General features: G+C 37.2%; 1 protein-coding gene across 1 annotated transcript; it reads right to left on the bottom strand.

The window, feature by feature from the left end:
- Positions 1-3,466: 3,466 nt before the first annotated feature.
- On the bottom strand, positions 3,467-5,290 carry LOC122019144 (NADP-dependent malic enzyme-like). The gene is made up of 8 exons (XM_042576642.1): positions 5,142-5,290; positions 4,649-4,745; positions 4,489-4,554; positions 4,275-4,370; positions 4,118-4,189; positions 3,929-4,012; positions 3,706-3,804; positions 3,467-3,539 (listed from the first exon to the last, which is right to left on the bottom strand). Exons 1-8 carry the CDS (start codon positions 5,288-5,290, stop codon positions 3,513-3,515), a joined length of 690 nt encoding a protein of 229 aa, XP_042432576.1. The 3' UTR covers positions 3,467-3,512.
- Between the last annotated feature and the right edge of the window lie 11,725 nt (positions 5,291-17,015).

Below are 17,015 nucleotides of genomic sequence, written 5' to 3'. Positions count from 1 at the left end.
GTTAAGTAGAGTTAGTAGTTAAGTAACGGTCACCCTTAGAGAGTAGTAGTAGAAAGAAGGGTGATCGTTACAGTGTCAGGCATGGAACATTACTCGGGAATCATCGATTATCTAAATCAAATAGGGTTTTCGTTGATAATCTTAGATGGATAATCAAAGTTATCAAGCATAACCCCCAACCAAACGCACCCTTAGAGTTATTGCCTAAGTTGTTATTTACCTTTCTAGCCTTAGGTGAGGTGTGTTGGACCCCGTGGTTATTTTGGTGTAATCAACCAAGTTAGGTCCTGTTTTATTTTGATTCCTGTGTCTAAGTGTGCAGGAGCATAGGGGCACAGGAAGTCGAGCGAAAGACGCAGCTAGCGAGAAGGATGGCACGGGAAGGGAGCATATGGGCTCGGTGCATCCGAGGGGTGAAGTGATGCGGAAGAGTACACCAGTGGATGAGAAGAATGTACACGACGTTCGAGGGACGAGAAGCCAGAGTGGAAGCCTGCTCGAGGAGAAGGCCAGAAATTGGGTTCGGGAGAGCCCTATTTTAGTTGGCCACAATCACTCAGGCAATCGGAGCAGCAGAAGAGCGAAAGAAGCTGATGAAGACTACTGGAGGCGCCCTCAACAAGGGTTGAAGGCGCCTCCGAGGCACGCCAGCGCCTCCTCCACCTTCAGGCAGAAGGCGCCCTCCATAAGAATGGAAGGCGCATTCGGTTAGTCAAAATAGTCGTTCGCACACTACAAGAAAAAAGCCTAACAACAACGATTTTTCACCGTTGTCGTAGCCCCTTTTGGACTGTTGTTAAATGCCGTGTTGTTAAAAGGGGTGCCCAAAGACAACAGTTTTTAACCGTTGTCTTTGAAGACAAAGACAACAGTTTTAAACGGTGAAAAACCGTTGTCTTTTCATTCAACGACAACAGTTGTTCACCGTTGTCTTTGAGTGTATGCCTAGGCTCTTCAACAACAGTTTTGAACTGTCTACGACAACGGCTAAAAACCGTTGTCTTTTTTGCCAATGACATCGATTTGACAACGGTTAAAAACCGTTGTCTTTTTAGCGAACAATGTTAATTAACATCAGTTTGACAATGATTTTTCACTGTTGTCTTTTAACGTCATTGACAACAGTTTGACATATTTAAACTGATGTCTTTGGGTACAATATACAACATTTTGACAATAAATAAAAAAACTTATTAATCTTTTCCTACTCAACGGTTTATAAAAAACATCATCATCCAGTGCAAATTTCATCCAGTGCAAATTTCATTGATAAAAAACCTACAATCCAAACATAATCAATATTTACAATGCAAATTTCATTAAAGTACCAAACATCATCATTCAAACATCATTAAAGTACCAAACATCAACATTCAAACATCACAAAAGTTTACAAAACTAAATAGTACCCATAACAATATATCACACATATATATAAAGTCCAAAATATCTTGTTTTGTTGGATCAAGGCTTCTCTACCTGTGCATCTTCTAAACAGCCTGTGCATCTTCTAAACACCATATCGATAACTGCAGCCTTTTCTGGTTTCTTCTCCCTCCTAGCTTCTCTTTTCTTCTCCTTTCTGGCTACGGGGTCATTATCTTTTCCCTGAGATAAATAGCATATGATTGCAAGTTAAGTCATTTCCTAGGAGTACATGGCATAAAGATGATGATGACAAAGATGTTGTACACACTTGAATATGATAACAATACTTCTTTCTAGGCACAAACTAAAATTACTGCATAACTCACTTTCAGTTCAAGTTATCTACAAAATATCATTGATCAAGAACCTACAATCCAAACATCATTAAAGTACCAAACATCAACATCCAAACATCACCAAAGTTTACAAAACTAAATAGTACCCATAACAATATATCACACATATATATGCCAAAGTATATTGTTTTGTTGGATCAAATCTTTTCTACTTGTGCAATTCATGTGATTAAAGTACCAAAACTGGCTAAGTATATAACACCCTTTTACTTCCTGTGAAAATAAAAATCACATGATTTTAATCCAATTCAACAACAACAAGTCTAACTAGTCTCCAGTATATATTTTTATCACCAACATTAGAGGTTGTAATATGTCAAGAGCTACTGGACCTTTACAGATAAAGAAAGTGTCGGTGAAACAATACTCTGCAATCAATTAAGTTGCTTTGACATGTTTATACAAAGAGTTAAGTTTGCTTATTACACCAATATGCGTATCAAGTGTGAAAGGATTTAACTGTGAAACTTGGTGAGCTTATAACTCAAAGTGGTCAAATTTTGATTGACTTAACGTGGCCAACATGGATGTATTGTGTTTGATAGCTCAAAAGTCCATGTACTAGTTCAGACGGTGTGTGTGTGTATATATATATATATATATATATATATATATATATATATATATATATATATATATATATATATATATATATATAATGCAACCAAAATTGCATCCCAAACTATCATACACTGATAAAATAAAAAAAATAGTTCTTGGGAAAAGAAGAACATCTGGGCAAAAGAGATTCGGTCCTTGAATTCTCAAGGGATGATTCGTAAACTTCCCTGTGATGTCATGCACAAACATAAGAAGACGAAACATCATGGCCATATTATTCCAAGCATTCAACGGTTCATGAACTTTAATCAACATACACATCATGGAAGGAAAAGGTATAATTGACAAGATAAATTGAAATAGTACAGTGGTGAACACAAACCTCACCGAGAGAATTAAAGAATCTCACAAAGAAAAGGGAAATAAATTTATTTGAATCATGAAACAAGTGTTGCTTCATGAACAAGAAAGTAATGAGATAGATGATGAACCTTTTAAAGACATCATATATCGCCACAAGAACATATCACTTGAATATTATTATCAGCAAACTCTAATAGATATTTTTACCGCTTTTTTATGCATAGCATGCCCTTGAAGAACCAGACCCTTCTTGTGAATTGTGATAATTAATTGAATCGTCCAGATTGTCATTCAACAACAACAAGTCTAGCTTTAGAGTTTGTAAAGTATATAACAAAAACTGGCTAACAAGGTTTGTTATTTTATTCATTGTGATATACTCTAAATTAAACTTCTCATACAGTATTTTCATATAGTAGATCCTAAAAAATAGAGGTTGGTTTCCTATGTTGAAACATTGCCAATTTGTTTCAATTTAACTGAATATTATCATTGTCAAATGCAATAAGATGAACTCATGTATATACCTATTCATAAATATGATCTTGTATGCATTCGGCTATCTCAGAGCGCACTTCATCAATTTCCTCTTGAGAGTACTCCGCTTTTGTGAACTGTGAACACACATAAATTATATGATCTTAAAAAACAAAATATAATTAATTGGAAAAAAATAATAACTAAATAACTTCTAATTATTTGAGATGATAAAGATAATATTACTATCGATGGTAGTGTATCCCCCTCGATCATTGCAATTTCTTCAGTAATTTGTCTCATAAATCTCATCATGTAATAACCACATTATTTTGCATCTGGCTGCCTAGGAACCTACATTAAAGGCAATTGATATTGTTAATGATAAATATACACATACCTTGATTGATTGAAAGAACAAAAGACTAAACTTATAATAAAATCGTCAGACATGCGAGTCATGACAAAAAAAATTAGATTATGACATTAAAGTAAATCTAGAAAAGTGGGAGATACTTACCTCTCCAGCCCCAAGAAACAAATAGGTATGGTTTGCTAAGGTCTCTCCAACCAATTTTAGTGATGCAACAAGTCCAGCAAGAACCACAGAGGCAGTTCCCTGTTGACGTTGCAAATAATTAACTACCCATTAGTTAACAGAAAAACAATACACAAAAAGATGATGGCAGGAAGGACAACAATTTTATGCATAAGCTGCAGTGGGAAGGTATAAATTCTTTAACCTGGATGTCATCATTAAAGACGAGATGGGTCCTGCTATATGTTGCTAGCAAATCACATGCATTATGGTTGGCAAAGTCTTCAAACTATAAACAGTAAAAAATGAAATGTAACAATGATACAAAAATAAAAATGCATGAAATTGTTCGCGCTAATTTCAGTCACTAATGGACTTTAATAGATTCACATACCTGAATTAGGACTTTCTCGCCATATTGTTGCTTAACAGCACACATAAACTCATGGAGAAGGTCATCATATTCCTAAAATGTCATTAATATTAACAACATTGAGAATACATGAACTTTTAAACTTTTGCAACAATCTCCAGGATGTATGACAACTAACCTGGCCTCTAGCACGCTTTTGTCTTAAACCAATGTAGAACTCATTGTTTAGTAACTCTTCATTGTTTGTCCCCACATCAATTGTAATGGGTAAACACTGTAAACAGAGTGATAATTATCAGAATACCAACAAGATATACTAGTGGATAAATCAAACAAAAGTCGAGACTAGAAGCAAGACAACGGAAACTATAATTTGTCACAACATTGCTTACTTCAGACGGACGAAGTCCTCCTAAAGCTGTATAAAGAGCAAGTTTGCCTACAGGAATTCCCATACCCTAATCCAATGACAGTTATCAGGTCTAATAAACTAAAAAAAAATTGAGACGGATAACAATATAACGAAGAATCCTACATAAATAGAACTTTTACCTGACATCCAAGGTCTCCAAGTCCCAAAATACGTTCACCATCTGTAACCACAATAACTTTAATAGTCTTCTCAGGCCAGTTCTTCAGCACCTCAAGAAATTAGGTAGCACCACCTGCATGCATCTGCTACCATTTGGTGTCGAAATGGTAGCACCACCTGCTGCTTGCTACCTAAGTTAGGTGACGTCTTGGGCGTTCAATGACTCCTCACAGCAACCGGTGCGATAACCTAATAAGGGGATGGTAAAGTATCTGCTCGGGAGGTCTAGCCAGCGATGCACAGACCGCATATCGAGGGCCATAAAAATCAAGGAAACAAAGAAAAACCCGAATAAATTGAGACAAATCAGAGGAAACCCAGCTCAGAGCTGCTCATCTCAATCGACACGAAGCAATCACCAAAGAGAACACCCAAAAATCCTCCTAGTCCCACAAAAAAGAGGAATAACGCGAGAAGGAAAAGAAAGAGGCCGAATCTTCGAAGAGTCAGTACCTCGTCGACACGTTGAGTTGTCGGAGCTCCGGTCCTCGGTTGGACGCCGCCGATTGAAGGAGGAAGCGAAAAGAAGAAAAACGCACCTCGAGACAAGCCTGGTCTGGGATGTTGGCGAGCCACGGCGATCGCGAACTTGTGACTGGCATGGACTGGAAGGAGAGAAGATAGCGGTCGTCGTCGGGTAGAAGATACCGATTAGGGTTGGCGCTGGTTTTTGGGGGCGGTGCGCGTGATGTGATAAAAAGAAAACGAAATTAATGAAGAATAGTTGTTGTAACATATAGTTTGTATAAAATTGTAATTTTATCCTTATTATTTGAATAAATCCATCCATCTTAAAATAGACCACAAATTTTATCTTAGAGATAAACATTAAGGGATATAAATTTCACTTCATCAATGAAAATAGGCAAATAACTATGTTTGACTATTTTTTTATAAAATAATTTTTAAAGACAACATAATTTTAGACACCAAATTAAAATATGCACATTAAAATGTAAGCAACGCTAATAGACAACAGTTGATTAAAACTGTTGTCGTATGCCAAATAAAGATATCTCATAGACAACAATTTTAAAAAATCGTTGTCTTATGAATGTCAAAGACAACGATTTTTTAAACATTGTTGTCTTTTTTAAAAAAACACGACCAACAACAACAGTTTTCAATAAAATCGTTGTTGAATGACAAAAGGACAACAGTTTCTCAAAAAACTGTTGTCTATTAGGTGTGGTTAAATCTATAATTTCTTGTAGTGGCAGTGGATAAAGTTTTATCCACTGTGCTTCGTTGGAGGCACCCTCAAGCTACGGATAAGTTTTTCCAGGAGTTATAAAAAGACCCCTAGATCTAGGAAATATATTTCAACTCTAGTCTTAATTTCCTAGCATATTCCTGAGCTTTTGAAAAGTGTAATCGGCTTTTCTGCCTACACGAAGGAGATCTTTTAGCGCTTTCCTTTACCTTGGATTAACAACCAATTAGGTTATAACCAAGTAATTCCTTTGTGTCTTTCTTTATTTATTAGTTGCTTAACTTCATTTATATAAGTGTGCTACTAATCTTAGTTGAAGATCGAGGAAGGGTTTTATTTTTCTATTTCAGGCAATTCACCCCTCTCTTGTCGGCCCCACTGCGCCAACAAGGTGGTCCTGGCATGAAATATTACATGCTTTTCCTTAATTCTATCATGCTTCATATTTTCATGATAAATAGCATTGAAATGATATAAATTATTTCTAGCATGCTTTTTATTATTAATTAAAGGAGTTAGCTCAATAAACGATACCTTGGATTTGCTCTCAAGAGCTCCCCCTTGACTTATGCTTCCTCCTTCGACTTTGGTCGGATTCTTTCCCTTTGGACATTGGCTTTGGTAATATCCATTTTGTTTACACAAGAAGCACACAATGTACTCCTTGCTCTTGTGTAGCATGGGGCCGACCTCCTTAGACTTCTCCTTACCTTTTGATGTCACTTGACCCTTATTCTTGACCAATTTAGGACATTTACTCTTATAGTGTCCTTTTTCCCTACACTCGAAACAAATGATATGATCTTTATTATTCACAATTAAATTTCTTCACATTTACTTGTAGGGGTTACACTTTCTCCATTTGATTCGGATGAAGAGACTTCTTCTTGATCCGGTATTGATGTTCCACACTCCTCCTCAATCCTTGAGGTGGAGGCTTCTTCATCTTCATCCTCTTGTACATGAGACAAAGAATATGCTCCCTCTTTTGCCTTTTTCATTGCACTCCTTTAAGGATGAAACTTCTTGGACTTCTTCTTCTTCCAATGTTGAGCACCTCTCAATCTCAGAGCCTTCTTCTTGTTGATCCAATGAGTTGTCTTCTTTGGATTTTCTTAATTGGTGTAATAGAGGGTTCTTCATGGATCTTTGCCAACTTGCTCCAAAGCACCTTGACATCTTTGTATTCCACTATCTTGCTTAAGATGTCACTAGGCAATAAATTTACCAATAGTTTGGTCACTTTATCATTGGCCTCACATCTTTGAACTTGCTCCTTGCTCCATTTGTTCTTCTTGATGTTTTTACCTTTGCTATCCTTTGGAGCTTCAAAACCTTCCATTAAAGCAGACCATTACTCTATCTCCATCATAAAGAAGTTTTCGATTCTTGATTTCCAAGAATCGAAGTTTGTCATTGTGAGTGGCTGAGACACCCTTGTGTCGAATCCGAGTTCATCTTGGAATTCTATCTTGAAGTTGAGCCTTTGATGAAGTCTTTGACTTAATAAAATTTGGGCTTCAACTTCTTCTTCCTCTAGCTCGTTTCCCTCCCAGTGATGAGTCCGGTAAAGAGCAGTCTCGCTCTGATACCACTTATTGGGTCACTTCTTATCATCTCGCTCGTTCGCTTGCTTCGTAGATGTTGGTTTGCAGCAGATAGAATCGAAGTCAATCTCTCCAATGCTAACACATAGATTTACTTGGTATCCACCTCAAAAAGAGGTGACTAATCTAAGGATCCACACACACGAGCACTCTCCACTGAGAAAAACACTCCTTCTCGGAACAATCTGGAGGTGAAGAAACCTCGTACAAACTCACACAAGAATACAACTTGAAACAAGGAATAAATGTAAGCAATACAATGAATAACCTTTATTATTCGATCTTGTGTAGCTTGTAGATGCCTCTTGACTCTTATAAATGCAGCAACACTTGTCCTCAAGATGCTTCAAGAACTGGCAGAAGACTCGTGAGCTCAGTGGAGAAGATTGGGAGAAGTTTTTGGAGAAGAAAGCTCGCCAACGTCTTTATACTCTGCGCTCCTAGGGCTCCCAATCAATTGGACCTGCTCCCAATCGATTTCTATGTTATATCAGTGCAATCCTAGTCGTCTAAAGCTCGCTACCTAAGCAACGATCATATCCCAATCGATCGGCTAATCAATTGGGGAGGCTTGAATCGATCGATCGATCGATCGATTCAGAGTGCCTCTGTGCTTTTTACTAGAGATACCTGGAATCGATTAACCGATCAATTCAGCCTTCCTTGCAACCTCACGAGAAATCCAACCCCAATTGATTGGCTAATCAATTGGCGGTGTCTAATCGATCAGCTGATCGATTGGTCAATTGGGCCCCTTTTTCTCACAGCATTCTCCCAATCGATCGATTGATCGATTGGGCTTTAGTTCAATTGATCTCCTGATCAACTTGACCAACCCTAACTTGCCTAACTCAAGTCTAGGATTCTCAAACCCAACATCGAGTCAACCTTAACCTGTTGGGACTTCGTCACCAAGTGTCCAGTTAATCCTTTGACCCACTTGGACTTTTTTCTCTGTGCCAAGTGTCCAGTCCTCCTAGACCCACCTGGGTTTCCACGTGCCTGGCTTCACTCACTAAGACTTCCTTACTGCCTAGCTTCACTCACTAGGGCTTTCACTTAGCTTCACTCACTAATATTTTTATCTGTCTAGTTTCACTCACTATGGCTTTCACCTGGCTTCACTCACTATGGCTTTCACCTGACTTCACTCACCAGAATTTTTCATCTAGCTTCACTCACTAGGTCTTTCACCTGGCTTCACTCACCAGGATTTCCATTCTGCCTAGCTTCACTCACTAGGACTTTCCTTCTGCCTGGCTTCACTCACCAAGACTTTCCCACCAAGTGTCAGGTCAAATACTGACCCACTTAGATTTTCATTTTCTGTCAACCTTCCCATTGGACTTCCCTTGCCTAACCTCTAATTATGACTTCCTAGTCAAGTATTCAGTCAACCTTGACCTACTTGACTCTTCTTTACATTAAACTGGTCAACCTTGATGAATCTACTCAAACAGATGATTACTTCAGTAATCTCCATACATTGTAAAAACAATATTCATTTATTGTCAAACATCGAAATTCACACATTACGACTCAAGCTTGAGCCAATTTAAGCTTAGTTAACCTGGTCAATCTTGACCTAGGGAAATTATACCAACACCTAGGTCCTAGGGTTACCTCTCCCTAGGGTTTTCCACCTGCCTAGAATCTATTAGGACTTTTGTTTAAAAACACTTAGGACTTTCCTACAAGCTCATTCACATTTGTTAGAAAACAAGTAACCTTAACTTTGAACTCTTTGTCATTATCAAAACACAGGTTTGATCGTCTGGTGCTCCCTACACCAACGGTATCTTTTAAGGAAAGCATTGGTGATCCTCCTGTGTGTTAGTCCCTTAGAGGTTGGCAAGAGGGGGTGAATTTCTTGAAAATCAAAATCAACCTTTCTCAAACTTTTACAGCTTTATTAAAACAACACTTGCATAGAAGAAATTAAGAAATTAATTAAAGAAAAAGAGACACAAAGATTTTACTTGGTTTGCAATCAGAAGATTGCTAATCCAAAACATCGAAAGCCCACTAAAATCTCCTTCAGGTGGAGAAGTCCCTTGCAACGATCAAAGCTCACAATTACAAAGCTAAACTCAAGGTAGAACATTTACAAGTGTCTTCTCTATATTTTTAGTATTGTTTAGCTTCTGGGATTAGGGTTATATTAATAGCCTTGATCAGGGCACCTGGAAGGGTTCCAGGTGCCTAGACGTGGATAGAATTTTATCCACTTTGCAACAAATCGTGCCACATCGTGTTTTGATAATATTTCTGGTGCAGGTGCCTGGATGGGTTTGATTTGGCCCCCGCTGGGCGAGGCATCCCAAGGGCACCCAAGTGATCCGTGCGCTCGAACCGTCTGGGCCCTTGGACTTGGTCCAAGTGCCTAGACCATGAGTCAACCTCCTGTTGACTTTTAGGTTAGGCCTCCTACTCCGGTTCTACTCGCTTGGGTAATTTCTTCCATCTGAAATAGGACTCACCCGAACCCATTTTCTGGCCTTCTCGAGCAACCTTTCCCTTTGGCTTCTCATTCCTCGGAACCATCTCACGCTTCCTTATCATCTGCCAGCGTACTCCGCTCGCTTGGGTGATTTTAGCCATCTGGAATAGGGCTCATCCGAACCCATTTTCCAGCCTTCTCGAGCAACCTTCTGCTCCAGCTTCTCGTCCCTTGGGAACGCCACACACCTCTTTCTCGTCCGCCATCCTAATCTTCCATAGCACCTCATCCCATGGACGTACTGAGTCCGTCGACTCTCTCCCATGCAGTCCTTCTCGCTAGATGTGTCTTTCACTTGACTTCATGTGCTCCTAAATTCCTGCACACTTAGACACGGGGTATCAAAATATAACAGAATCTAACTTGACTTGGTTTGATCACATAAAAACTACCACGGGTTACTTACAATTAGGGGTGGGTATAATTTGGTTAAAACCAGAAAAAAATAACCGAACAGAAAAATATCAATTTTTTTGTTCAATTTTTTCGGTGTTTCGGCAGTTTTGATTTAATTTGTTTGAAACTCGGTTATTCAGTTCAGTTTGTGGTTTGGTTCCCAAAAAACTGAGTAAACCAAACTGGCCAATTTTGGGTCTTTTTTATCAATAGGCCAGTGGTACAGTAGAGTACTTTAATTAAAATAGGGTATTAGGGTTTTATGGAACTCAACTTAGTTTGCTTGCCTAGTTGTCGTCCGTCGCCCATCGCTTTCTTCCTTACTAGTAGATGTCGCCTGTCACTTTCCTCCTTACCAGTAGGCGTCGCTCATCGCTTTCTTTCTTACCACTTACTAGTAGGTAGCTTGATTTCTTTCGTTAGAGACTTAGAGTTCTCCGCTTCTCCATTCTCTGCTAGACTGATTCATTGCCACATCTATCCAAGTACTTCAAATTTTAATAATTAGCACTTTGGTTCTTTCGTTGTTAACTTGTTGTTTTGTTTCATTCTATTGTTTTATTTTTTTTTCTTTTGATTTATACCAAAAAAAATTCTTAATTTTTAATAGATGGCAGAAAAAGAGGGTATGATCGATGAAAGTAAGGGTTCAAATGATAACACACTTAATTCTTCATCTGCGGATTCGATTGATGCTGGGAAAAAATGAAAATCTGTAAGAACTAGATCTTCAGTCTGGGAGCATTTTGAGAAATTTGATGATTCTAATGGGGCACCTAGAGCAAAATGTAATTATTTTGATGTAAGTTATGCTGCTGATTCCAATTTAAATGGTACTTCATCTTTGGGTGCTCATTTGAAATGGTGTAAAAGATATCTATGTAATGTGGAAACTAAACAAGGTAAAATAGCCTTTCAAAACATTTCAAAAGATCAAATAACAATCAATACTTGGAGATTTTATCAAGAAGCTAGCAGGAAAGCTTTGACCAAGATGATAATTGTTGATGAATTACCTTTTAGGTTTGTGGAAATGGAAGGGTTTAGATACTTTATAAATGTGACACGACCATTATTTAGAATTCCATTTTGTAGGACAATTACGAGAGATTGCTTTGAACTTTTTTGGAAGAAAAGAAAAATCTTAGGCTTTTATTCAAGGAGACATGCCAAAGAGTTTATCTCACAACAAATACATGGACTTCAATACAAAGAATTAATTATATATGTTTTACTGCTCATTTTATTGATAAAAATTAGAATTTGCAAAAGAGAATATTGAATTTTTCTCCAATACACAGCCATAAAGGTGATGATATGGCAATTATGATCATTAAATGTTTGCTTGATTGGGGTTTAGATAAAGTATTCACTGTCATAGTCGATAATGCTAGTTCTAATGATACTACATTGAAAGAGATGTCAAAGCAATTTAGTAAATGGGGAACTAGTTTGATGGATAACACCTTCATGTGAGGTGTATTACTCATATAATCAATCTCATTATTCAAGATGGCTTGAAAGAAGTTGGAGATTCTATGAGACAAGTTAGACAAGCTATAATATATATTAGACAATCTCCTGCAAGGCTTAAAAAATTCAAAGACTATTGTGAAATTGAAAAGATAACAAGTAAAAAATCTTTGTGTTTGAATGTTGTTACTAGGAGGATTTCTACCTACTTGATGTTGAGAACTGCTTTGGAATTTGAACATGCTTTTGTAAGTTATGGTATTCATGATCTTGGATTGTTGGATCATCTTCTTACCCATGTTTGTGAAGATGGAAAGGATGTAGGTGCATTGACAAGTGGTGATTGGGAAAATGTGAGAAAAATGGAGAAGTTTCTTGAAGCTTTTTATAATCTTACCTTAAGAGTTTCAGGTTCACTATATGTCACTTCAAATGTCCACTTTCATGAAATAGGTGAGCTTGCTTGTGTTTTAAAGTTGTTGGCAGATAGTGAAAACATTTCTTTGATTATGATGGGAAAAAGGATGAAAGCTAAATTTGATAAATATTGGGGTGATCCAGAAAAAATGAATAAGATGATTTTTATTACTTGTGTGCGATCCTTGTTTCAAATTTGATTATGTGGCTTTTGTGCTTTTGGAGATGTATGGACAAGAGAAAGGAGAGAAAATAAGAGATGAAGTAAAGTTGTATATGACTACTTTATTTGAAGAATATAGGAAGATCACTTCAAAAATGTCTCAAGGATCATCCGCTAGCAGAGTTGAGCCATCAGTTATAAACATTGAAAGTCTTCGCAAAAGAACACTAATACAACAAGAATACTTAAGGCATAAGGCTAAAAGTGGAAATATGGATGTTAAGACTGAGTTAGATAAGTATCTTGATGAAGATGTTGAGGTTGCAAATGAACACTTTGATATTTTTCTTTGGTGGAAAGTTAACTCTTCCAAAGTTCCTACTTTAGCTGAGATGGCTCATGATGTGTTAGCGATTCTTATTTCTACTGTGGCATCGGAAAGTGCTTTTAGCATAGGGGGCATGTTCTTGATTCATTTAGAAGTTCATTAACTCCTCGATTAGTGCAAGCTCTTATTTGTCTTCAGGATTGATTTTGAAAAGAAACTTCGCCCATTAAAGTAGAAGAAGACTTGGATCATCTTGAAGAGATTAAATCTGGTAAGAATTTTGTGCTTTTTTCCTATTTTATTTATGTTACAATTATTTTGTTATTTAATGTTTTGTAATAATTTTCTTAATTTTTTGAGATTTGAATAGTGTTGGATTGGATTCTTGCATAACTGAAAAGTCTGAAATATAATCATTCCAATGAAATGTTGTAAGTTAAGTTTACATATTTACTTATTGTTGCAAGATTGTGACTTATCCTTGATAGTTGTAAACTTGTGATGGATTTATTGTTTTTCTTCAATAGGATTTTTGAAGATGAGGATGAGAAAGATATTATCAATTAGTTACAGTAAGTTTACATATTTAATTTATTATATTCATAATCACTTTCTAATTGTAATGTATTTATTTATTTATTATTATTTTCCAAATAGGATTTTGGAGTTGAAGACTTTCAAGTGTTAGCAAATTTTGAAGTTTAGAAATGTGTATAATTGTATATTGAAATATTATCATGATTGTATTGACGGAGTAAAAATCAAAACTTGAGGTTTGAAGTTTCTAATGCTAATTTGATATTTGTAGTGGTGACATGGATTCATTGGATTGGATCGTTCACAAATCACAAGTTCATGTTGTAGATTGTAAAAGGTGGCTTATGTATTGTTTCTTGCTTGTGGTTGTTGGTTATCAATCGAGTTGATAATCAATCAGATAATTATTTTAATAAATTAATATTTTTTCTTTATCTCTAAATTAATATTTATAGTCCCACAAAATTAATTTAACTCATTATATAAACTGTATATAACCGATCATACAAATTGAACTGCGTTACACCAAAAATTGGACCAAACTGTAATAAAATGGTTTGGTTTTGGATTACTGATTTTCAAAATTGAAACTGAAAAAACTAAACCATAGTAGAGTAAAATTGGACCAAACCGACCGATGTCCACCCCTACTTAAAATTGCAAAGCTAAACTCAAGGTAAAACGTTTTTAAGTGTTCTTCTCTATATTTTTCAGTGTTATTTAGCTTCTGGGATTAGGGTTGTATTTATAGCCCTGATCGGGGTCGTTGGAAGGGTTCCAGACACTTGGATGTGGATATAATTTTATCCACTTTGTAACAGATCGCACCACGTCATGTTTTGATAATATTTTTGGTCTAGGCGCCCGAAAGGGTTCCGGACGCTAGGACAGGTTAGATCCATCCCTCGCTGGGCGAGGCGCCGGGGGGTGCCCAGGTGATCTGGGCGCCCGGACCACGAGTAAACCGCTTGTTGATTTTTTGGTCCAAGCTCCTGCTCCGGTTTTGCTTGCTTGAGTGATTTCTGCCATCCGGAGTAGAGCTCACCCGAACCCATTTTACGACCTTCTCAAGCAACCTTCCGCTCCAGCTTCTTACCCCTCGAAACTGCTGCACGCTTCCTTCTTGTCCGCCAGCGTACTCCGCTCGCTTGGGTGATTTTGGCCATCCGGAATAGGGCTCACCTAAACTCATTTTCCAGTCTTCTCGAGCAACCTTCTGTAGGACCGTTGTGGCTGGCTGGAAGGGGGGTAGTTGGATATCCTGCAAAATCAAAAAACGAACAACCCTTCCTCGAACTCTTTAAGCTAACACTTGCATAATAAACAAAGCAGATAAATAAAACATTAAAAAGACGAGGCACAGGGATTTACTTGGTTACAACCGATGTGGTTGTTAATCCAAGGAAGGTTAAGCACACTAGAATACTCCTTCAGGCGAAGAAGCCTCTTACAACGTTGAAGCACAAAAACAGAAGCTTAACTCTAAAGCACACAAGCGTAGGAATTACAAGTAATGAGTTCGTTGAAAAACTTCTGGACCAAGGCTATATTTATAACCTTGGTCAGGACGCCTGGAAGGGTTTCGGGCACCCTGGGGGGGATAAAACTTTATACCCCCAACGTTCAGAATGCGTTAGACGCATTCTGGTCAAACATCCTGGTCCAGGCACCCGGCGCCCGGGACCAATAAAGTCAACTCGTGTTGAATTTTTCATCCGGGACCACTGCTTTGGTTCGGTTCACCTCGGTCCGGGTCTTCAACTCCGGATCCGCTCGCTTGGGTAATCTCTGCCATCCGGAAAAGGGCTCACCCGAACCCAAGTTCCGGTCTTCTCGAGTGGGCTTCCCTCCGGCTTCTCGCCCCTGGAATCGCCGCGTGTTTCCTTCTCGTCCGCCGGCATACTCATCCGCAGTCTTCGTCCCTCTGACGCACCGTGTGTCATCCTTCTCACTAGCTGCGTCTCTTTCTCCCCGAGCAATCTTCCGCTCCGGCTTTCGTCCCTTGGAACCGCCGCACGCTTCCTTCTCGTCCGCCGGTGTACTCTTCTGCAGCACCTCATCCCTCGGACTGTCATCCTTCTTGCTAGCTACGTATTCCGCTCGACTACCTGTGTTCCTAAGCTCCTGCACACTTAGACACAAGATTAGAAATACACAGGACCTAACTTAACTTGTTGATCACACCAAAACAACCTTAGGGTTCCAACAATCTTCCCCTTTTTTATGTGATCAACCCAAGTTAAATAGACATGAAAATGAAACAATTTATATTGCAATAACTTGCAACAAGATAGAAACATTAAATTTCAAAAAAAAAAATTCCAATTTTCAATTTTCTACCTCCTCCTAGATTTATACTTTTTCTTCTCTCCCTTTGATCACATAAAAATTGGAGTTGCAAAAAAAATCTAAGGGTTGACACTTAGAAAATTTATAAAGATCTATTTCAATGATTTTCTGGAAAATATTTCTAAGTCAAGAAAAATTTCTAAGTCATTAAGAACTTTTAGAAAATTTTGAGAACTCTGAAAATTTTGCAATAATTTTCACAAAAGCAATCTCACAATATCAGAGAAAATTTCTAAGTTTTCGTCATGAAAATTAAGAGTTTTCTCAGTAGAAAACTTTATGCATAAAAAATTTTGGAACATGTAGAAATAATTAAAAAAAAATTCTATGCCTTTATTTTTAATTTTTTTTTTATGTTTTTACCAGAAAGTTTTAAATTTCCATTTTAAGTTATTATAATTTCTCAAATTTGAAGTAAAAAAATTTGAACATGCGAAGAATTGTATCATGTTAATATCTCTTAATAGTTTGTCGAGATACTTTAATCCACAGGCTATTTCTTTCAGCTTTAAAGCAACAAATATTAAACATGCAAGAAATTGTATTGACAAAATAATTGGTAAAAATTCATTTGACAATTTTTCTAATTTGCAAGATTCATTTGATAAAATATTTTGTAGCTTGCAAGAATCATTTGACAATATTTTTGATTTGCAAAATTCTTTTGACAAAGTAATTTGTAATTCGCAAGAATTTTTCGTCAAAACATTTTACAATTTGAGAAACTCTTTCGATAATATTTCTAGTTTGCAAGAATCTTTCGTCAAAACTTTTTATAATTCAAAAAATTCTTTCGATAATATTTCTAATTTGCAAAAAGAGTTCGGCAGTTGATTTTCTGATCTGAAAAAATCTTTCGATGATTCAATTTTTAATTCACAAAATTCTTTCAGTGACATTTTGATTGATTTAACTAAATGTTCAGAAGGTGGAGACCATACCTGAATTACCTTGTCAGCTGTTGATTCTCCCCCTGTTGAATTGCTTTCTTCTAAAGACTCTCCCCCTTTCTCGATGCTTGTCTCGGTTGAGCTTTCTTCATCTTTAGGTGGGTCTTCTTCTATGATTGTTGTTTCGGCAATTTCTTTAGTCTCAGATTCGGCTTCTTCTGATTCTTCATGAATCTTCAAGAACTTTTCCCAAAGTTCTTTTGCGCTTTTGTATTCGCCAACTCTATCGAGATCTTCATTTGGTATTATGCTTAGGAGGTGAAATTTAGCTCGCCCGTTTGCCATAAACTCCTCACGTTGCTTGTGGGTCCAGAGACGTTTATCGATTTCTTCTCCGTACGCGTTCTTCGATTCTTCATAACCAAATTTCATTATTGAAAAAATACCAGAATCA

This window comes from Zingiber officinale, chromosome 9A (assembly GCF_018446385.1).
Source record: "Zingiber officinale cultivar Zhangliang chromosome 9A, Zo_v1.1, whole genome shotgun sequence".
Lineage (NCBI taxonomy): Eukaryota > Viridiplantae > Streptophyta > Magnoliopsida > Zingiberales > Zingiberaceae > Zingiber > Zingiber officinale.
Note: the sequence above shows the minus strand (reverse complement) of the source record. Positions and strands in the feature narration are given on the sequence as shown.